We start from the raw sequence: 23,610 nt of genomic DNA, 5'->3' as shown, positions 1-23,610 counted from the left end.
AGGTTGGGGTTTTGAGGGGTCTTTGGAGTTAGCCGAAGGGAAGGGGGGCAACCACGGTGCCAGGACGCAGGGAAGGCAAATCCACCAGGTTCAGCTCTGCTTCCAGCCCCGCCCGGCCCAGCCCCCGCTAGGAGGGTACCTTGGTGACCAAGAGAACAAACCAAATTGGCAATGCCTCCCAGGCCTCTGCAGAGACCAGAGGGGACCTTGTGTGGTAGGATGTGTGTCCCTGAGTGCCCACGGTTCTTGGTCGCGCGGCTTCCAAGAATGAAGAGGTAGACCGGACGAGAGTCGTGGGCAGCGAAGCAACGTGTATTGAGCAAGAGTACAAAGCTCTCGGAGAGGGAGGGAGGCCCGAGTGGGTTGCCCCCGGAGTTTCTAAGTTCAGGGGTTTTTATGAGCTCTTTTGTGGAACTTTCTTAAGCAATCAGGGTGTGCTGAGTCCTGCCAATCAGGGCTTTGGTCACGTATCCGTCTACCTATCAGGTTCATGTCCACGTGCTGATGGTCTTTTTTTGCTGACATCTGGTGGCTTAGGTCTTACCTGCTCTTTGCCCGTGACATTGACAAATGCTTTTGGGGTTCATTGTCTTATTTTAGGTCGTTTTGCAGAAGTCATTTCTGCAAAGGCTGCAAAGCAGAATGTCAGTGTAGTCCTGCCTAAGCTGCAAAACAGAATGCCAGTGCCGTTTCATCTCAGCTTTCCTGACTCCATATTTTCTTGTTGGGGACTCTGGCCCTGACTCCCTAACTGTCCAACTCACTCCTAACACCTGCCCCCTCTGCTGCCCTCCAGCCTCCCTGATTCTGGGGAAGGATGCTGGTCAATAGCCTCCCAGGGCTCTCTTCTGCTCTTGAACTTGGGACTGTCTTGGAGTCAGCTGAGGCCCGTGTGCCTTCTTTGCCCCAGGCTGGACCCGGCCTCCTCCCTTCTCACCCTGGGCCATCAAGATCGGAAGGAAGGGCAGGGTTTCAAATGCTACATGCAGGCAGGTCCTCAACCGGACCAGACCTTTTGAGAGCTTAGCTGGGAGGTGGGGGAGCAGAGAGGAGCTACCCTGTCTTAATGTCAGCCCAGTGGTTCACATCAGATGCTCAGCAGAAACACCAGGAGGAGAGCTTGTTAAAACTTCAGATATCCACTCCTGCTCAGAGTTGTAGGTTTCATGGGATTGCAGGCAGCCTGGATGTGGGGTGGGGAGGTGGCTGACTCTCCCCAGGTGATTCCAGAGGCTGGTGAGGGACTTCATCAGACCTGTTACGTCACCTGTAAGCAGGGAGGGGTGGGGGGAGAGTGACGTCACCTGCAGGATGGTGGAGAGGCCAGCCTGGGCTTGTTATCTCCTCTGCTGTTCGGTGACGGGTGGGGGGCAGCACGCTGAAGAGGGGGGGCCTCGTGCTGGTGCAGGGCGGAGAGGGCAGAGAACCCACAGCCTCCCCCAGGCATCTGGGGTCTGCTTCTCCTTCTCTTCCTACCAGCCAGCGCCCCACACCCTCTGCCCCCACCCCACCTGAGTTCAAAGCTTGCCAGGACTCAGAAGTAGGCTCCCATGCAAAGAACTCTTAAAACCCAACAATAACATTTACAACGACGTGATTGGAACTAGAGGGTATTACACTAAGCGAAATAAGTCACTCAGAGAAAGACAAGTATCATATGATCTCACTGATAAGTAGAATTTGAGAAACAAGACAGAGGATCATACGGGAAGGGAGGGGAAAATGAAATGAGATGAAACCAGAGAGGGAGACAAACCGTAAGAGACTCTTAATCTCAGCAAACAAACAGGGTTGCTGGAGTCGGGCGGGGGTAGGGGGGAGGGATGGGGTGGCTGGGTGATGGACACTGGGGAGGGTATGTGTTGCAGTGAGCACTGTGAATTGTGTAAGACTGATGAATCACAGAACTGTACCCCTGAAACAAATAATACATTATAGGTTAATAAAAAGAAAAACAAAAACAAAAAAACCCAACAATAAGAAACAATTGATTAGAACTGGGCAGAAGACCTGAAGAGATCCCTCATAGGTGTCTTGCTGATGGCAAGTAAGCCTATGAAAAGATGCTCTGCATCCGATGCCATCGGGGAATTGCAAATGAAAAATGAATTAAAAATAGATGGAACACCGAATGGTACCCGCGGGGTCGAGACCAATGGTTCACAAGGTGGGCCCTGGGCTGCAGAAGGAGCATCCCCGAGCAGAACCCCTGGCCAGAAGGAAGTCCCGGCTCACAGATCTGCAGATCACAGAACTGCAGGCAGAGCTGCAGGCGGGGCACCAGGCTGGGCTGTCACCCTTTTGGGTCATTTGATCCTCATAGCAACTTTGAAATGATTCCCCCCTTGCCCATCTCACTGCTTTTAAGCTGTGTGCCCTTGGGCAAGTTACTTAAACTCTCTGTGCCTCCGTTTTCTCAACTGTAAAGGGGAATATACGCCCAGTAAGCATTAGCTAGGATTTATCTTGATCTGGCTCAGGCTCTTATCAAAATACATTTGTGCTCTCTGACCTCACAGAGGCCAGCCTGAGGTGAAATGAAGTGGGGACAGCCCAGCTCGTCAAGCAGGGTCCCTGGAGCCACGGTGCAGGGGCTGGGGGGCCCCTGCAGGGACTGCTCTTGGGCAGCCTGACCCAGAGAGCTCCAGCCTTGCAGACCCAGGCACCCTATGTGCGCCGAATGACAATATGCAGCAGGGGCCGGGGCACCAAGATAGACACCCCCCCCCCCGCCCAGGGCGTCCCAGGAAAAGATGAGAAACAGCACACGCCTCCTCTGCACCTCACATCCCAATAAAATATTTATTATTTCAAGAAATAAATCTTTAAAAAAAGAGAGAGAGAAAAGAGTGTCTCTATTGCTTTCCCCCGACAGGTCAGGTCCTTGGTGACCACTGAGTTTCTGCCGCCGCAGGGGCCACCCAGGCCCGGAGAGGGGTCTTGGATGGGAGGGCCCCTGCTCAGCCCCACAAGGGCTGGCTCCCCTCTGCCAGCTCTCAGGGCCTGGGCTGCCTCCCTGGCAGGGTGGAGGGGCAGGCCTGGGGTCGGGGGGCGGGGAGTTGCCTGGTGGGTGGCGGGTGGGATTATAAAATGGGGTGGGGTGGCAGTGTCTCTGAAGGCCCTACCAGTTTAAACAGGCAGGGCTCTGGGCACGGGGAGGAGGGGAAGGGGCATCCTGGGGCTGGGGCAGGCATACCATACAGAGATGACAGTTGGGTGCAGGGGTGGTTTGAGGCTGGAGGAAGCTGGAGGTGGGGACGGGCAGCATCGAGGGGGTGGGGGCTACCTGGGAGCTAGTGGGCCTGGGACCCAGGAGCTGGGCTGGGCGTGCCATGGGGCCGAAGCTCCACCCCAAGCCTTTGCCGACACGAGATGCTGGGGGGTGGGGTTCCAGAGCCTGCTGGGCTGGGGACTGAGGCTCTGGGGACAAATCCACAGCCTGGAATCGCAGTCATGCCAAGATGAGTTTTGGGAGAAGCCCAAAGTGGAAAGAGCTGGAGCAAGCAGGAGAGGGAAACAGTTCAACCCAGGAGCCAGGTGGCCCCCCACTCCTGCTGCGCCCCCCCAAGTATAGAAGGGAGGGGGAGATGGCGAAGGCAGGAGGGGTGGGGCTGAGAGGAGGCATGAACAGGGTCCCCCAGTCCCTTGTTCCTTTTGTCCACACCCCAAACAACCACAGAGGGACAAGACCGACCCCTCACACATCACTCCCCTCTCCCTGGACCCTTCAGCGGGCCATCGGGCACACCGCCCCTGCTCCCTCCGCGTACATTCTGAGGCCCTATCCTGGGCCTAAGAAGGACCAGGGCCCTTAGTCTGGTCCAGAATTGGCCTTGCCCAAAGCAAGGGGCCTCTGACCACCTGCTCCTGCCACTGGGGCCCCTGACCAATCCCAGAGCTGCTTGGCTACGACGCTGCCATGAGCCCCGGGACGAGGTCGAGGAGCCTGCCTGGGGTGGGCACTCGGCCCGTGGATGAGTGGCCCGCCCCTAATCCTGTGCACAGGTCTGCTCTGCCCACTTCCTGGCCAAAGAAGAAGCTCCAGCGCAGGGGCGTCGAGGGGAGGGCGGGTCACTGGAGCTCGGAATCTGCTGGTGCTTTCTCCGGCGGCAGGGAGGGCCAGACAGGTGGGCGCCCTCAAAGACAGTCCTGGCACAAGGCCACCTGGCCCTTCCGGAAGTCTCGGCAGGGACAGAGCCGGTGGTACTTGGTGCTGGAGCCTGCACAGCTGAAGAGCAGAGGCTCCTTCTGCAGGAAGCACTCGCGGCCGGGCTGGGCGAAGGCCGGGTACAGGTGGTTCATCTCTGACTCGGTGCTGTCACAGGGCACCTGCAGCCTGGACAGGCACCGCGGGCACTGGTCACGGCCCCAGCCTGGGACCGCCCCCTCCCCTCCCCGGCCCATCCCATCCCCAAGCAGGGAAGATGTCTCTAGGGGGCACCAGGCCGAACCCCGGGCCGCAGCTCCTTCTCCCGGCTGTGAGAGAGGAGGACAGGAGGGGAGCTGGGCTGAGCTGCAAGCTGACCCACTGGGAAGGACCCTAGGCCTAGAAGATGCTGGGACAGGCTCGGCAGAGGCTGAGGGAGGGGTGGGGGTGGGCGGGGATTGGCAGGGCCTGAGGCTTCACCAAGAGGGTGGCAGCCGTGACACGGACACCTGTCCAGAAGGTCCCTTCTGGGATCATCCTGACTCACGGGGGAGCATTAAACCCCCCACCGCGGGCAGGGCTGAGGGCAAGGCAGTTATGGGGTGACGAGCTGCAGGTGAGTGAGGCTGGGCCAGCCCAGGAAGGCGGGCAGGGGGGCAGGGGGGCGGGGGGGGGAGGCTCACTTACTTCTGGAAGGCGTCCTGGCTGTTGAGGAAGGGGAAGAAAGAGGGCTCACAAATCAGCCCGTGGTCCAGGCACGCGTCCGTGCAGGCCCTCCCAGCGGTGGCCAGCCAGGCCCGGAGGGAGTGTGCTGGGGGCCAGGCCCCGGGGGCGAAGCTGGCATTCTGGGTCCACTCCAGGTGGGTGGCATTGGGGGCCAGGACGAAGGGACTCAGTGGGGCCCGGGCCCCTGGTGGGGCAGGGCCTGGGGCTGCACAAAAGTCCTGGCAGGAGGAAAGCCACGTCAGCCGGGAAAGGGGACACAGATGCCACGGGTTGACACCGGGGGGGGCGTGGCCTTGGGGAAACAGAAGCTCAGAGAGGTCACAGAACCTGCTCAGGGCCTCAAAGCTGGATGGCAGAGGCAGAATTTGAACTCAGGCCAGCCTGAGAGCCACCCGCCCTGCACGGCCTCACAGCCCATCATACTTCAGTTAGGCGCAGTTTCTACCCTGAAGCCCATGGGCCCTAGCGGCAGAGGGGCAACGGGCCGGGGCTGACCGGCGGGGCTCTCCCTCCCTGACCGGTCAGCTCCAGGAACCACCTGTGGGGCCCAGCAAGTGTTTCTGTGAGCTTCATGATGACATCCCTGTGGCTGGCGGGGGGCTGAGATCCCGGGTTCTGGTCCTGACCCAACCCAGCCCTCCCTGCTGGGGGCCTCAGTGTTCCTGTCCATAAAGCAATGGTCTAGAGCCACTCTCCAGCCCTTAATGTTGGGGGACAAGGTGCAGACACAGGCCACAGGCTATCTGTCTGAATATCAAATGGTTAGAAAGCAACCGACACCTAGAACTGTGGCCCAGTCAGGCCCTGCCCCTCCCAGCCATCAGCCCTAGAAGCCCCGAGCCTAGAAGAGCAGCTCAGATACCCTGGCCGGGAGGGGGAGGCGGGACTCCTCCAGCGGCCCCTTCCCCTGGGTTCTCAGCACAGAGTCCTCATCTCCACCCCAGTCTCACCTGCTCATCCCTGGGGGTGCGGTGGGGAGTGGGGGCTTTCCATACCCACCAGTCACTCAACCAGTTACCAAACTTTTAAGCAACTTTTTTATCAAAATAACAGTCTTTGTGTTTCTGTGTTGTGGTACTGGGCTGGGTTCTAGAGCTGGAGACCCAGAGCCCCCCCCCCCCCCGGCCCTGCCCTGCCCCCGCCAACCCACCCAGGCCCTGGTCTCTAAGCAGGAGGAGAGCAGGACGGCCCTGCATCTCCATCCCCACACTCGTGCATCTCCAGGGGAATGGAAACAGACAGGTGCAGGAGGAGCAGGAGTTTAAGGGGCACAGAGCCCTTGCGGAGAGAGCTTCCTCAGGCACTGGAGATGGCTAAGCCCCCTCCTCTGGTCTGATGGGGTTTCGGGTAGCCCCTCCCTCCCCCCCCCCGCCCCTGGAGCAGAGAGCGGAGGGCCCACCTACTTGGTGCTGGATGTAGGCATGGATTCGCTCCAGCATCCCCTCACAGGTATACTCGTAGGGCAGGTAGGGGTCTACCTGTGGGAGAGATGGGCAGACACATGGGGCAGGAGGCACCCCAGGCCCCCTTAGACCTGGCTGTTGCGGGGGGTGGAAATCTGGTGTGCCCAGGGAGTCCATCACCCCGTCTCCCCGGCCCCTCCACTCGGACCCCTGGTGCACCCTCCAGTGGCCCTGGGGGTCATCCCACTCCCTCCCGCCCTCTTCCCAGCTGCACTCCCCATCCCCTCCTGGGCTATGCTGCCTGCTCTTCCCACAGCCAACCAGATGGATTCGCCCTCCCTTAGGTGACACCTCCTCCAGGAAGCAGTCCCTGAGCCCCAGGCCACCCATTACAGGACCACTTTCTTTCGTGGCACCCGAGAATTCCTCCAGCACCTGTGTCATCATTTCTGATTTACCCCTCGTGTCTCCCGAGTTACAGGTCCCTTGAGAACTGGACTATGGCTCGTCTCGTCTACCACTGAGCCCACTGCCTGGCATAGTGCCTGGTATACAGTAGGTGCTCAGGAAATAGCATCTCCAGCTCTGCCTGTATTCTGCTCAGAACGAAGAATGTTCACGAACAAGAACACAATGGCATCTCCCTGTCAGATGAAATGAGATGAATCAGTCAGGCTTCCTGCCCAGGCCACGCACCTGGGAAGGACCTAAGACATGCGTCCCCAGCAGAGGCCAGACCGTCCGTCTAAGTAGCTAACGCTTACACGGCAGCCTACACTGGGGGTGGCTGGGAGCAGCTGGGTGGAGGAGCTGGGGACTGAAGAGCAAGGGGAATAGGGAGAAGCGTGAAAGGGGGTGTCCACCTCCTGTAAGTCGGTACCCCACCACCTCTGCACTCTTCTTAGCTGACCAGCCTCTCCCCGTTTACCCCGCCCAGTACACAGCCACCCTGAAGGAAACCCGTGGCTGGACAGGGACATGGGGATGACCCGTCCCAGACTCAGACTGGGCCTTCGCCCTCCCTTCTCCCCAGTGTGTGTGTGTGTGTGTGTGTGTGTGTGTGTGTGTGTGTGTGTGTGTACATGTGCGCACGGGTGTTGTGTGTGCGTGCATGTGTGCACATGTGTGTACATGTGCGCACATGTATGTGTTGGGTGTGCAGTGTGTACATGTGTGCGCGTATGTGTGTTGTGTGTGCGTACATGTGTGCACGTGTGTGTTGTGTGCACGTGTATGTGTTATGTGCACGTGTGTACATGTGTGCGTGTGTGTTGTGTGCAGTGTGTACATGCATGTGCATATGTGTTGTGTGCGCGCATATGCGCGCATGTGTGTACGTGTGTGCGCTGTGTTGTGTGTGCACGTGGTACATGTGTGTGCGTGTGTACATGTGCACGTGTATGTGTTGTGTGTGCACGTGTGTGTACATGTGCTTGTGTTTGTGTGCGTGTGTACATGTGTGCACGTGTATGTGTTGTGTGTGCATGTGTACGTGGGTGCACGTGCATGTTTTGGTGCATGTGTGCACGTGTATGTGTTGTGTATGCACGTGTGTGTACATGTGTGCACGAATATGCATTGTGTGTACGTGTGTGTTGTGTGTGCACATGTGTGTTTGTGTGCGCACTGTGTGTACATGTGTGCACGTGTGTTGTGTGTACATGTGTGCACATGTATGTGTTGTGTGTGCACGTGTGTAGCATATTGTTTGTATGTGTGCGTGTCTGTGTGTATGTACGTGTATCTGTGTATTGTGTGTGTATGTGTGTGTGCAGACATATCTGTGTGTGTTGTATGTGCGGGGATGGGCACCCACCTGGCCCAGCCCAATTCCGACTTATGGCCTTTTCCAGCCAGCAGCCCAGGTTGTGTGATCTAACCCTCGTTCCCAGGTGGGAGTGGCCTCCCGTCCCCTCGTCAGAGCTGAGCAGCATCAGAGGCCCCCTCAGCTGTGCCGGGCGGGTCCTGCTTCCTGCAGACCCCACCTCGAAGGGCTGGAGGCCCATCCCGGGCCCTCTGCCTAGAGGCATCCCTGACCCTCAGGCTGCTGCTCCCCTTGAAATCGGTTGAGGCCACCAGAAGTTTCTCGGGATGAGAGCGCACCCGGTGGCCTTTCCCCAGTTCCCACTGTGAGCGGCCATTCTTAATCTGGGGGCAGTTCCAGATCCCCAGAGAAGCCCACGTCCTGCACCGGCCACCACCACACAGCCCAGCCACTGGGCAGCCTTCCCAGCCCTGCACTGTGCACCTCTGGGTCCTGACCTCGGCCGACAGCCACAGCGACACCGGCAACCAGCTGCTGCCCCGCGGTGCCCTGGACACCCCTGGGGTACACGACTTCCAGCCCTGGTTATAGATAACCCCCCAGAGGAGAGAGTTCCCCTCCAAACGCCACTCTGCCTGCTCCACGGTCACTCCCCCCCACGCTTTGAAGCCCATGTCACACGGTAACTTGCATCAGCCAGCCACGTCCCCCCTGCCATGAGTCTCCGCCCGAGGAGCCAGCCTGCCTGGAAACGGCCCTCATTAGGCCTAGCCACAGGTGCGCACAGTAACCAGTCTTGACCGGCCGGCAGGTGCTGGTCCTGCACGGTCATGAGCGCGGGAGGGAGGGGGTGGGCAGGGGCTGGCCTGGCCTCCCCCACCCCACAGAGAGGTGCCAATGGCAAACCCACCCACCCCTGAGTGGGGCACAGCGGGTCTCTCTCAGCTCCTCCCTGTGCCTCGTCTTTCTTCTTCCCTCTCCCTGTGAAAGGCCCCAGGACTTGCAGAACAAGCTGTGTTCTCTGACGGTGGCCCTCAATCGGTTCTCTAAAATAGGATTATGAGAGCGGCCCAGGCTGCTTGCTGAAAATGCAGATGCCAAGGCCACACCTGGGCCTTTAGAATCAGAAGACAGGAAGGGGGACGCCTGGGGGGCTCAGTCGGTTGGGCGACTGCCTTCGGCTCAGGTCATGATCCCGGAGTCCTGGGATCAAGACCCACATCGGGCTCCCTGCTCAGCGGGGAGTCTGCTTCTCCCTCTGCCCCTCCCCTTCACTCATGCTCGCTCTCTCTCGGAAAAAAATCTTTAAAATCAGAAGACGGGGGGCGCCTGGGTGGCTCAGTTGGTTAAGCGACTGCCTTCGGCTCAGGTCATGATCCTGGAGTCCCGGGATCGAGTCCCGCGTCGGGCTCCCTGCTCGGCGGGGAGTCTGCTTCTCCCTCCGACCCTCTTCCCTCTCGTGCTCCCTGTCTCTCATTCTCTCTCTCTCAAATAAATAAATAAAATCTTAAAAAAAAATCAGAAGACGGGCCCAGGACCCACATTTTAACCACCTCCCAGGTGATTCTTGGTAAGCGGGTGAACTGCCCGGGGGGAGGGGTGGGACCCCTGAAGGGGCTGAAGGCAGCAGGGTGGTCAGGTTTGGGGCCCACCTGCAAGCCTCAGCTTGGCAGACTTGCAAAACTTTGGTTCCTTGACCCTTTTGTTATTGCCATTTTTTAATTAACTAATTAACAAAATTAAACAGATGTGCATGTAACAAATAAATCAAAAGGAAAACCAATGTAAAGTAAATTTCCTCCCACCCCAGACACCCAGGCCCGTCCCCAGGGTGGCGATTTCTCCCGTGTCCGACCAGAAAGAGCACACAAATGCATGGGCACGCTCACTTGCAGGCCCCTCGGCACCCCCGTTGTGTTCTGCAGCTGGAACGTGCTCCCCACAGGACTGGGTATCTTGCTCCTTTAGCTCAGCAACAGATCTTGCTAACATCTATTGGGCCAGACCTGAGCCCTCGGGGTGGGCAAAAGCCTTGCTGGTCTCCCTTCCACCCCCTGTCTTTGTCCCCTCTTCAGGGGGAGGGGAGAAGGAGCAGGAGGAGGGTGTGGGGTGGGGGTCGCCTCCAGGGTAGCCATCTGCCTTGCTGGGGGGCCTTCCAATGCAGCGTCCACCTGGGATGTAGAGTGCTGTGCCACCGCTTGGGGCTGGGGTTGGTCAGTTGTCGGCATTGGCTTCTTTCTCCTATACCGAGGCCACCTGGAGAGGCCCTCACCCAAGGACTGTCTTGTTCAGCCCAACGAGGGTCCCCAGTTGCAGCCCTCAGTCAGCAATGGACGGAGCTGGGGATAAACACCCTGGGTTTACTTGATTCTCAGGTAGGACAATCTGGGGTGTGACCTACCCCATCAGTCAGAGGTCCCCGCCAGCACTGAACGCCAGGTGCCGCCGGCCGGGGTGACCTACTCCAGAACACAGCATCCTACTTTGTCACTCCAGGACCCTCCTTCCTCAGATCATGTCCCAAATAAATGGCTTGTGCCTCGGGGTGACCCTCTGGAGGAACCCAGTCTAAGCCCGTGACCTGGAGCAACTCACAGAGATTTGCTCAAGCTGATGCTTAAGGAATGGAGGGCGCCCCCCCACTGCTCAGGGACGGTCCAGGGGCTCAGCCCCTCTGCAGGTCAACATGGCCACATCCATGTCCGTCACAACTAAAGATGGGTGGAAGCTATGCCACACAACGTTCTTCTGGGCACTTCACTAGACAAACACTCCCCCCAGACAGAAGGACGGAAGGCTGAGAGTATGGTCAGTGAAGGAAGGGAGGAGAGGTAAGTAGGGATTTTCTGGGGGCATCTGCAGGGGCAGGGGCCAAGGCTGGGGGTCCTGAGTGGGAGTGAGTGATAGTGAATACAGGGGGGTATTAAAAAAAAAAATGCCAGACTGCCTCAGGGTCAGGACAACCAAGCCAGAGCTCTGGGTTCAAAGCTAAGCCGGTAAGTCCCCCTGTGGGGTGTCTATCCCTGCTTGTCTCTGCCCTTGAGCCTGGCAGTGCCCCCAGATCCCCTGGGGCAGCAGACATGCCGGCCAGCTGTGGCCTCCCGGGGCGTGGCTCTCCCTCGCAGAAGGAGCCTATCACGTCACTCACTTGTGGTGGCCCCGCCGAGACCAAGGCTCTCCAGGTCTGCCCCAGACACCGATGTTCACCCTGAGTGGTACATACTCTGCCCCCAGGAGGACACATTCCGTGAACATGAGGTTGGGCAAGGAAGGGGACACCCGCAGGGCTGGTTATCTTTGTTCAGCCTCGTGTCCAAGCTACAGCAAGAGGCGGGTCCAGAGGGAACATGGCGAGCAGAGCGCCATTTGCATGGTCTGACCCCTTTCCAAAATGAAGGAACCAGAAGAGCTCGGGGGGCCATCAGAAGCCACAAAGGGGCCTGCCGAGGAGATAAGTTGCACAAGCCCCTCCTCACTCTCTCCCCACTTGCACGTGAGCACCTGCACACGCCAATGCTCACATACCTGCTGAAGGAAACCCAGAAAGTTCTTTCCCCTTGCTACTCAAAGGGTGGCCCTAGGCCTGGCACTACCCCAGACCTGCTGAATCCAAACCTGCATTTTAACAAGATCCCCAGATGACGTGTATGCCATGTATAGTTTGAGATATGCTGTCAAAAGGCCACAGACACACACCAACAGCAGAGTTCCAAGAGCCTCCATGCACTAATCCTGGAAACAATTACTCAGCACCTAACTTGTGCTAAGAGTGCTCATGGGGCTCAGCCTCCAAAGGTGCTTAATAAATGACTCTGGATCCAGGGCTGCCATGTAAGGTTGTACAGGTGGTTCATAGCACAAAGGTATTTCCCTGCCTCTCCTTCCCCCCATCCCTATACTCAAGTTGGTAAGTGGGGTCAAGCACAACACAGGCCTGTGAGTCTGAATTCACCAAGAAGGGCATCTTTTTCCAATTAGAGCTAAGACTCCCCAGTAGTGGCTAATGAGAGTCCTGACTGGATCTGAACCTCACCTGGGTTCTCATGATGGCCTTGATGGCTGCTTCAAACTCCTCCGAGTTGTTGTAGTTGACGGTCCACACGTGGGGCTTGCCAATGAAGTTCTCTGCATAGGGATGCTGGGAGAACACCTGGCCGGGCGGAGAGAGCAGCAGCTTTTCCCTGTGCCTGCCAGGCCGGCCCGCGCTCAGGGGAGGCGCCCCCGCCCACTTGTCCTGTCCGACCCTTCACCCCCTGCCTGTCTCCCTCTTCCAGGGACTGCAGGGGTCCCCATCTCAGACCCTCCCCACTCACCTCTCTGGAGGTGGGCTTGCCTCGGAAGAACTCGTGGTTGAGTGAGCTGTGGGGCGGGCTGAAGCGGGACTGGAGGAAGATGCAGCCGTTGGCGATAGCCTCCAGGGGCGCGGGGCCCTCGTAAGGGAAGCCAAAGCCTATGAAGAGCTGAGGAAGCGAGTGGCACAACAGTCAGGGAAGGCTGGGCACTGGAGCCCCGGGAAGCCAGGGCTGGGACATTCACGGGGGTGGGGTGGCCGGGGCAGGAAAGAGCACCCAGACCGGCACGGTGCCATGGCATGCACCGCCCCTCTCTGGGCCTCAGGTTCCTGGTTGTGAAATGAGGAGGTCTGATTAGGTAATATCAGGGGTCTCTTCCTGCTCTAGCGGGCTATGATCCTGGAGGGGAAAAGAGAAGAGGATCTCAAGCTTAGAAGGCTGAACTTAAAGGACCTTTACTCATCCTAAAAACAGTTAATCGGCACCTAACTCGTGCCAGGAGTGCTCACAGGGCTGGCCCCTGGAAGGCAATCAAGAAATGATTCTGAACCCAGGGCTGCCATGTAAGGTTGCTCAGATTGCTCACTGCACAAAGCCTCTCCCCCTGCCCCAACGCACAAGGCTAGATCAGGAGAGGACCTGAACGCTGGCTGGAGGCCCTCCAGCCTCAGCTGAGCCCTCAGGGCCCAGCAGCAGAGTCATGCCCACCGTGCCAGGTGCTGCTCCAGGAATACAGCATAGGACTTCCAGAAGCAGTCCATCAGAACTAGTAGGCCCATGGAACTCCAGCCGGGACATGCCCTCAGCCTGCCCTACCATCCTTTCAGCAGCTCTGAAAGCTAGGCCTGGCCCAGGAGTCCGTGGGGCTGCCCTGGTACTGAGGGGTGAGAAGGGAAGCCCGCTTCCTCTTCCCCACTGCTGAGCCTCTCTGCTGGCCCTGCCCAGGTCCCTCCTGGGTAAGCACCCCCAGCTCTGCCGCCAGCTCTGCCCCGGCCCCAGGAGGCCTGGACGTGAGGTTCAGGGTAGCAGAGCGTGCTGGGGCAGGTCTACACGTGGAAGGGGCCGCCAGCCACGGCGGCAGGCCTGGGGGGCACGTAGAGTGACCTCCTCGGCATCTGTGGCCAGGCTGGGGTGAGGACGGTGAGGGCGTGGGGCTCACTTTGGCCTTGCGTAGCAGCTGCTGGAACTCGGGCTGTGGCAAGAGGCCGTGGTTCTTCACGAAGGCTGGGACCTCAGGGGGCCGCTGGCTCTCATAGTACACGGTGCCATGGATCTCCATGTACTTGTTCAGGATGCCCAGGAACTTCTCCTTCCCCTGGAAGAGGAGGGGGTGCAGATGGGAGCCTCGCCCCAACTGTGGAAGGCAGAGCTGTCCGTGGAAACACCCCTGGTCTGGAAGTCAGAAAATGTGGGGCCGGTCTTAGGTTGGCCTTCAACCAGCTGTGTGACCCTGGGCAAGGCCCCTCCCCTCTCTGGTCCTCATTTTCTTCATCTGTGACTTACAGAAGTTGGACTAGACTATTTTTAGCCATGGAACTGTTTTCTTTGCAAAGAATCCCTAACCCCTTTCCCACATTCAAACGCATCCAAATGAAGTTGCTCCGCGTCCCTGAACCACTGGCGATCTCCAAGGCCACCTGAGGAGCTGTGGGGCCGAGATCATCTCATCCACCCATCCCTCCATCCTTCCATACATACGTCCATCCCTCCACCCCTCCATCCATCTGTCCACTCATCCCTTCTCTCTCCCTCCCCTTTCCTCCATCCATGTAGCACATTTTTATGAGCACTTGCTATGTGTTGGCACTGAGCTCACTGCTGGGAGCACAGCTGCGACAAGACAGAGCCCTTGTCGGGGCGCCTGGGGGGCTCAGTCGTTAAGCGTCTGCCTTCGGCTCAGGTCATGATCCCGGGGTCCTGGGATCGAGCCCCGCCTCGGGCTCCCTGCTTCTCCCTCTCCCACTCCCCCTGCTGTGTTCCCTCTCTCGCTGTGTCTCTCTCTGTCAAATAAATAAACAAAATCTTAAAAAAAAAAAAAAAGACAGAGCCCTTGTCTTTAAGGAGGACACCTGTGAGTGAAAACCCCCCAAACTAGCAAAGGCTCAGCCCCTCCAGACTCCAGTCCCACATCCAGGCTCTGCTTTCTGCCCAGCCCAAGGGAGCTGGAAACAGGCCCAACCTCAGGGGAAGGGGACGATGGGAGGCAGAGCACAGATGAACCGATAACAGTTCTGTCCCTGGGCACCCATCTGACCCCACGGCCAGAGCCCTGAGCCAGGAGCTGTGGTCAGTGTAGGACCTCATTAGGGGTAAGCATGGGGTCTGCCACTGGGTTCTACTTCTTGCGGGCTTTTGAGACTCACAGAAGAGAGGAAGGGATACGCTGACAAGAAAGGAACTTCAAGATCACAGAGAAGGCTGGGGCGGGGAGCAGTTTTTTCAGGGAGGGCTAGTCCCCAGCAGGCTAACAGGTCAGAAAAAAAGAAGCCAGGTTCTCCACGTCCTGCTGGCTAGCCATGAGGTCGGACAACAAGGAGCTTTGGCCCAGGTTCAGTGTATAAACCACAGCTCTTGAAGAATATTGTCAATGGACATCAAAATAATTAACAATTCACATTTTGAAACTCCAACGGTATACACTTTTCATAAGGAGGCCTTCTTCTTTGGGTAACGGTGTCCTGGGTAATGCACATCAGCCCTGCCTCTGAGAACAACCAGGAAAGACAGGGAAATATAAAAATTTCTGTGAAGGTAGTGAAATCTAACAGAGCATGCAGAATTAGAAGGCCAAGATCTGGAAGAAGAAGGGAAGGAGATCGTGGAGGCCAGTGCTGGGGTCAGCGTCCCCCCGCCCCGCCCGGGGGCACTGGCCGATTCCAGGGTCAGCATCAAGGAGACTGAGCAGAGCTTCTGGTCGCCTTGTACAGCCAGAGGACAAGTCAGAGTTCAGGGTCTGCCAAGGGGGGACCCTGATGGAAACTCCACACTGGGGGTTGGAACTCTGAGGAATTGCATGCTGGAAGAAAAAGGGTGGGCCAGACCTAGAGAAGCCCCTACAGAGGCTGAGTCTGTGTTTTTGTGTGTGTGTGGGAGGGGGTGTCTTTTTTTTTAATTTTATCTATTTATTTGAGAGAGAGAGTGAGTGAGAGCACAAGCAGGAGGGGCAGAGGGAGAGAGAATCTCAAGCAGACTCCGCACTGAGCACAGAGCCCGACACGGAGCTGGATCTCAGGACTCTGAGAACAGGACCTGAGCCAAAACCAAGAGACAGATGCTTGACTGATGGAGCCACCCAGTCGCCCCAGGGGCTGAATCCATTTTAAATGGTCTCAAATCCTATCATTGATTAAGGTGATCCAAGATTGCTGAAGCTCCAATCACAAGCTAAGAGTAAAAGTAAAATCCTCTCTAGAAGAAGAGGGCATCATCCCCAAACTATTTTTACAATTTTTTATATTCATTTTCCAGGACTCCAAAACAAAACAAAAAACAATGAAATCCCAATCAAAACCCCAGCAGGCTTAGAAGAAACAACTTTGAAAAAGAACAAAGCAGACAGATTTATATTACCTGATTTCAAGACTTATGGTAAAACTACAGTAATCAAGGCAGTGTGCTATTGGCATCAAGACAGATCAATGCAATAAAACAAAGTCCAGAAATCGACCCACACACGCATGGTCAATTGATTTTTGACAAAGGTGCAAAGACATTTCGGTGGAGAAAGGATAGTTTTTTCAACAGACAGCCACGGAACATTGCATATCCACATGCGAGAAAGGGAAAGAATTAGAACTTCCATCTGTACTTCATATCATATACAAAAGTTAATTCAAAATGGACCATAGATTTAAATGTAATACTATAAAACTTACAGAAGAAAGCACAGGAGAAAAATCCTTAGTGACCTTGGGTCAGGCAAAGATTTCTTAGATACGACACCAGAAGCATAATCCATAAAACACCGGACTTCATTAAAATGAAGCACTTTGCCCTTTGAACAATGCTACTAAGAGAAAGACAAGCCACAGACAGAAAATATTTGCCAACCATGTATTTGATAATAGACTGATATTCAGAATGTGTACAAAACTCTAACAACTCAATAATAAGAAAACAACCCAATTTAAATGGGCAAACATTTTGAAAAGACACCTACCCAATAGGGAAGACAAATAAGCACACAAAAATATCTTCGCCATCATTAGTCATAGGGAACTACAAGTTGAAACCCTTGCACATCTGTAGGATGGCTCAAATCGAAAAGATGGACCATGCAAGTATTGATGACTTTGTAATGGAACCGGAACTCTCATACACTGCTGGTAGAATCGTAAAATAGTACGACCACTTTTACTAAAATGTTAAACCTAGTTCCACCTTATGATCCAGCCATTCCATGCCTAGATATTTACCCAAGAGAAACGAAAGCATATGTCTGTACAAATGTTTGTACATGAATGTTCATAACAGCTTTATTTGTAACGGCCAAATACTGGTAACAACCCCAATGTCCACTAAGAGGTGAACAGATAAAAAAGGTGTGGTGGAATACAATGGAATTCCATGCAATGGAATAACTATTCAGCCATAAAAAGGAATCAACAATTGATACGTGCAACGACATGGATGAATCTTGAAATAATTATACTCTGAGAAAATCCAGACCAAAAAAAATGAGTATATACCATGAGTTCATTTATATAAAATTATAGAAAATGAAGACTAATCTGTGGTGACAGAAAGCAGACCATGGGCTGTCTGGCAGGGAGGAGGGGAGAGGAGGGGAAAAGGGAACCTGGGCATGGTGGATGTATCATCCTGACTGTGGAGATGGTTTCACAAGTAAATATGTACGTCAGAACTTATAAATTATATATTTGAAACATGTGTAGTATACTGCATGTCAATTATACTGCAGTAAAGCCTGTTAAAAATAGATTTTTAAAGAAAAAATTTAAACACCTTGATTTTTAGAAAAATCAGGTACATGATAATATGATTAAAACCCAAGAGACAAAGGGGTGCCTGGATGGCTCAGTTGGTTGAGTACCCGACTCTTAGTTTCTGCTCAGGTAATGATCTTGGGGTCGGGAGATTGAGCCCTACGTCAGGCTCCGCACTCAGCAGGGACTCTGGCTTGTGGATTCTCTCTTCCTCTCTCTCTGCTCTTCACCCAGCTTGCTTGCACACTCTCTCAAATAAATAAATAAATCTTAAAAAAAAAAAAAAAACACCCAAGAGACACAGACAATAAAAACAGACCCGTAGGAGATCTAGAAGATGGAATTACCAGATACAGACTTCAAGATAAATCTGCTGAATGTAGTCAAGGAAATAGAAGATAAGGGTTTGAAACCAAATGGAAGTGCTCGAAGTAAGAAATCTAGTGGCTGAAATTAAGAACTGAATGGACAGGTTTCACAGCAGATTGGACCCAGATGAAGAGAGAATTCATTTAGTGAAAGAACAAAAGAAAACATCCAGACTGAAGCACAGAGGAAGGGTGGAAATCACAGAAAAGAATGTAAGAGACAAGGGGATATGTTGGAGTCTAATGTATGCAGAAATAGAGTCCGAGAAGCACAGGAGAGAGACTGGAGCAGAAGCAATACTTAGATATTAACTGAAAATTTTCTAAGACTAATGTCAGATCAAACCACAGATTCAAAAAGATCTACAAACACCATGCAAGGTAAGTCCAGAGAAAACCACTTGGAGGCACATCATAGTAAGTCTACTGAAAACTAAACACACAGAGGTCTTTTTTTTTTTTAAGATTTTATTTATTTATTTGGCAGAGAGATACAGAGAGAGAACAAGTAGGCAGAGAGGCAGGCAGAGGGAGAGGCAGAAGCAGACTCCCCGCTGAGCAGGGAGCCCGATGCGGGGCTCGATCCCAGGACTCTGGGATTATGACCTGAGCCGAAGGCAGCCGCTTAACTGACTGAGCCACCCAGGCGCCCCTAAACACACAGAGGTCTTAAAAGTGAGCAGAGAAAGAAGACAAATTACCTTTAAAGGAACAAGGCTCCCAGAAACCAGAAGACAATAGAGTCTTTTCATAACACTGAAAGAAAGTAACAGCCAAGCTAGAATTCTGTACACAGCAAAAGTATCCACTAAGAATAAGGGTGAAGTAAGGGCATTCTCAAGAAATCAAAATAAAATGAGAGTACACGGACGCCTGGGTGGCTCAGTTGGTTAGGCGACTGCCTTCGGCTCAGGTCATGATCCTGGAGTCCCAGGATCGAGTCCCGCGTCGGGCTCCCTGCTTCTCCCTCTGACCTTCCCCCCCTCCTGCTCTCTCTCTCTTTCTCATTCTCTCTCACAAATAAATAAATAAAATCTTTTAAAAAAATGAGAGTACACAAGCTGGGGGGAGGTAATTAAAACATTTCAGGGTTCTTTTATTGTCCAGTAAAAGGGAAAGGTATTGATTTATACGAGCCTTTGATAAGTCAAGGATGCACGGTGTCATCTTTATTGCAGCCACTACAAGACTAGGAGACAGTATAATGAGTCAGCTAACAGGGGGTGAATTTCAAAGTACACATCAGTGTGAAAGAAGGCATAAGAAGGAAAAGAACATGGAACAGGCAAGAAAAAGAAATAGAGATCAGCTAGTGAAATGGTAGATTCCAAGCCAAATACATCAGAAATCACACTAAATGTAAAAGGACTACATAGCATAAAACTAAATAGGCTCACAGAAGAAAAATCAAACCGAGAAAGTAAAGTGTGGAAAGAATGCCTCCACACCCCCATCAACATCAGCTTCCTTATCCCATCAATGGAGGCAGCTGTTCAGCACCCTTTTTTTTACCCATACACACGTACATATACATGCATGTACGTATGTGTGTAGGCATGTGTATGCATGTACATATGCACATAGGCCTGTGTCTGTGCGTACATGCATATATGTAAACTTTAAGTTTCATAAAACAATATTTACTCTCGGGGCTCCTGGCTGGCTTAGTCAGTGGAGTGTGCAACTCTCAGTCTCAGGGTTGTGAGTTCGAGCCTCATGTTGGGTACAGAGATTATGTAAGAAAAATAAAACCTTAAAACAATATTTACTCTTAATACATATAAGGTCTTCTGATATTCCTTCTGATATTCTATTTCATTTTAAAAGGCTAACTGAGACGAAGTTAGAAAAAGACAAATACGACACGATCCCACTTATGTGTGTAATCTAAAAGAGTGGGACTCACAGAAACAGAGTATAATGGTGCTCGCCAGGGGCTCGGGGTGCGAAAATGGGGAGAGGTTGGTCAAAGGGACAAACTTTCAGTTGTATGAAGAGTAAGTTCAGGGATCTAACGAGCAGCACGGTGATTGTGATTAACGGTACTGTACTGTACACTTGTAATTTGCCGAGAGAATAACAGATCTTCAGTGTTCTCACCACACACAAGTGCATGCACGCGCACACACGCAGATGACGATGTGAGGTGATGCTGTGTTAAGCAGCTTGATCATGGTGCTCAGTTCACAATATATATGTATATTGAGCCATCATGCTGTCCACCTTAAGAATATATCATTTTCCCCTGTCAACTATACCTCAGTAAAGCTGAGGAGAAAAAACCCAGAGCTCTGAGCTAGTTTCACCTGCCAAACAAAAAGCCCCCCATGTCCCCCCCAGACGGCCCTTCTGATGTCTGGCCTGTTTCCTCCAGTGGCAAGGATGGGTCTGCCTCTCTCCCATCCCCCACTCCTGCCCCCTGGGCCACACGCTCTCATAAAATAGCACCCAGTTCTGAGCCTCAAGGCCTGCTTTCTGGGGACCCAGAACAAGACAGGCCTCCTTGGCGCAAAATTCACCCAAACGCTCGCCCTGATCCCAGCTGCTGCCCCCATGAGGACCTCCGCCATCCAGCCCCTTCCCCTTCTCTGCCACCTGGTCCCCTGAACTCTGGGCTGCATCCGTCCCAGGATGCGCCCCTCAGCCTCTTCATCCGGCCACCTCCGACTTCCTCCAGTCACAAAGACCAGAGCGAAGATGTCTTTTTTTGGAAGCACTTTCTCTGAGGTCTCTTGCAGAACAGCGTTGCTTCTGGCTATCACAGAGGTGCCTGAGCTAGAGAGAAAGTCTTTCTCTTCCCAGACTTCATAACCTCTCATTCTTTCGGGGCAGTTCTTTAGCAGTGTTTTCTGGTAAAAGCAGACGCACTCCGAGTGTGCCACCCCCTTCCCCAGCGCCCTGGGCTCCCGTGGCAGCCTGCTCCTTTCGCATCACATGAGAATGACCTCCCATCCCTCCCCCTGCACCCTGCACCCTGCGGGGTCAAGGGACCCAAGAGCATCCCCGGGGACACCCTACTGAGAGCAGAGGGGAGCAGGAGGAGCGATGGTGAGCAGGCACCCTACCTGGAGCTGCCTCATTGCCAGGAGGGCACAGAGAAAAGAGGAGAAAGAACAGGTCAGTGAGCAGTGAGCACACAACCTCCCGCACGGGGACCGCTTCTCCGGGGACCCTGCCCTGAGGATGGGGTTCTAATCCTTAGCCTCTCCTGCCTTCTGCACTGCCTCCCGTGACTCAGAGGCCCCAAGTCTAGCCTAAGCCCCCTTGCCACGCTCACAGTGTTTATCGATGCGGTCCTAGGGAGGGTGGTGGGTTAGGTCACAGCCCTTGATAAAGGACATCTGGGTTTGTTGCAGAGTGGGGGGCTGCGGGGGCAGGTGAGCAGCCCCCAGGCTGGGTATTTTCAGTGGCAGTTAGGGACCTCTCTTTTCTGACCCATCATTGGGGGACATTTCAGCATCCGGAGCCAGGGGTGGTGGACAGAGCCAAATCCTGGAGGTGGGAGTCCCCAGGAGGCCGTGCTTACCTTCCAGATACTCGCTTCTTTGCCGTACACCACGGCCATGTTACTGGCCTTGCTGCCTTTGATGAGCTGCTTCTCCGTCTCGTTGAGCTCCTCGGACACGAAACCCATGAAGGAGTTGTCCGGGGTGTGAGCTACAGCCAGACCACAGGGTCAGGAAGGGGGCTGCTACCCAGCCAAGACCGCGCCCTGGGTCTACCTGGACTGGCCCCCTCAGAGGGGGCCCTGTTTGACAGGGATGGGGAAAGGGGGCTGGGAGGCACTGGGGCTGGTGGACGAGGGGGAAGAGAACCCATCAGTGTCCCGGCCCCGGACGTCTCCTTCTCCCAAAGACTGTCACAAAGCCTGGAGCAGAGGGAAAGCCTGGCCCCCCTGCTTGTTTGCAAACAGGCACAGTCAGGACCCTGCTCCGGTCAGAGTCCTCCCTCCCTGGTCAGAGTCCTCCCTCCCCAGTTGGCTCTGGCCCAAGGCTTTGGCTCCTCCCCTTTTCTCTCACTGCCGACACCCAACAGCAGAGCCTGTTACCCCGGTGGGATTTCCTCCATCACGGCCGCCCCAGCCCGGGGACCACCCTCTCTGTCCTGGGCCCCTGTGACTTGCTGCCTGCCCCCATTTCTGCCATTCTCTTGGCCTTGCCTTTTCTCCAGAGCAATCCTTTAAAATTAGGTCAGACCAGATTCCTCTGCACAAAAGCCTGCAGTGGCCCCAGAAGCCAACAGTCTACAGGATCTGCCCCCACTGCCCCTTTGACAGCTTCTCTTACTCCCTCCTGAGACCGCGCTGGGTACAACCCCTCTGCGGACAAGCGTTGCTTCCAGGGTCCTGCCAAGAGGTCCTCCCTGGCCCTGGTCACTCTCTGTCCCTTACCTGCACTCACTGACCAGACACGATATTACATATCTAATTGATCGTTTATTGGTGTCAGAATATAAGCCCCATGAGGGCAGGGCCTCTGATTCGCTCACTTCTGTCTCCCCAGCACCTGGGAGAGCCGGGCGCACTGGCTCATGAATGCGTGGACACATCCTTCCTTTCCCGCCTCCAAGTTTTTGCCCCTGCTGTTCCCTCTGCCTGGAGTGCTCTCCTCCCTTTCCTTGGATGAGAAAATTCTCTGCGTGGGGTCCGGTGCCCTCCCTCTGTGGTTCCACCCCTGTGGTTCTGTCTCTGCTACAGTGCAGCCCACACTGGCTAGATGGGGAAGCAGGTCTGCTCATGAATTCCTTCCTGGACTTGGTCTATCGTTAAAACTGGCAAGACCTACTCAATTGTCCCCAGAACCCAGCGCACGGGGAGCAGGGAATGTGTCTTAGCTCGTCCTCCTATTCCTCGGCCATGCTAAGTAGCTCTGTCTGCCACCATGCACCTGCTGTAGGTTTGCAAGGCACAGGGTCCCTCCCATCTGTGTACAGGACCTTGAATAGAATGTTTGTTGAACCCAGTGAAATCTACTCTGCCCTCCTCAGCCGTGGAGGCTGTGCTGAGTAGGCTGGCAGAGGCCACATGTCCTTGATTTCCCAGAAGAACCCTGATGCCAAATACCCAATTCCTTATTTCAGACTCATGTTTTCACATTTTAGCATTTCTGAACTTGAGATGTATATACCTCGATCAAATGCATAGATTTAACATAGTATTTCCACCCACAAAAAGTCATCATCAATGTCTGGAACATCGTAGGAGAAATGAAGGTTTCCTGCCTAAGTACCCCAGGAAGCGCACGGATTCTTGGGTCTGAAAGTCCAACTGTAAGGATGGGCTTTTGCTGACCGCAAAACAAAATGATCTTTCTTCTAGAGCTTCAAGAGCATAAGGAAGGCCTGGAGACCTGGAGTTACTTCTGATTGTCAGGGTGTGGGCAGCTCTCCTGTTTCAGGAGGCTCTGCCCAGGCTGGGGAGTGGCCCCGGGGGGGGGCAGACCAGACCCTCCCTCACCTGTTTGCCTGCCCAGCCCCCTTCTCTCCCTCCCTGCTGGCTCCGGCTAGGGCTGCCACCCAGGCTTCTCTCCTGCTTGCCAAGGCCTCCCTGTTCACCAAGCTAAAGAATCCCTCATTCTACCAACTCTGCCCAGTTAACTAAACTAGTGGGCATGGAACAGGGAAATATCCAATCAATTAAAATAACAGGGACCATCAAGGAAAGAGCTCCCAACTCTCTGGGCAAAGGTGAGGCTGGAAGAGGCAGCCATCCTACCACTTAGCTCACTGGGGAAACCACCCAGCTAGATGGGGAAACAGGTCTGCTCGTAAATTCCTTCCTGGACTTGATATATCATTAAAACTGGCAAGCCTCTCTCTTCCTTTTTTGTTTTCAGTTTCTTTAATTTATTCAATCAATTAACATTTTCTGAGGACCTTGACAGGCTCCAGGGAGATAAGGATAAATCAATCAGTGGCCCCCCCCTTTTGAGTGGTTCATAATCTATCAGGGAGGAATAAATGTA

The 23,610-nt window shown here is 54.4% G+C and overlaps 1 protein-coding gene across 1 annotated transcript in view; it reads right to left on the bottom strand.

Moving 5' to 3' along the window:
- Positions 1–2,784: 2,784 nt before the first annotated feature.
- MGAT5B (alpha-1,6-mannosylglycoprotein 6-beta-N-acetylglucosaminyltransferase B) overlaps positions 2,785–23,610 on the bottom strand; it is a 70,455-nt gene continuing 49,629 nt past the window's right edge. The window contains 8 exon segments of the mRNA XM_035724428.1: positions 2,785–4,336; positions 4,835–5,091; positions 6,277–6,351; positions 12,075–12,191; positions 12,355–12,501; positions 13,493–13,648; positions 20,713–20,718; positions 21,174–21,304. Coding sequence (XP_035580321.1) covers positions 4,138–4,336; positions 4,835–5,091; positions 6,277–6,351; positions 12,075–12,191; positions 12,355–12,501; positions 13,493–13,648; positions 20,713–20,718; positions 21,174–21,304 — 1,088 coding nt within the window. The 3' untranslated portion in view covers positions 2,785–4,137.

The sequence above is a fragment of the Zalophus californianus genome, chromosome 16, assembly GCF_009762305.2.
Source record: "Zalophus californianus isolate mZalCal1 chromosome 16, mZalCal1.pri.v2, whole genome shotgun sequence".
Taxonomy (NCBI): Eukaryota; Metazoa; Chordata; class Mammalia; order Carnivora; family Otariidae; genus Zalophus; species Zalophus californianus.
This window is presented reverse-complemented; position numbering and strand designations above follow the sequence as displayed.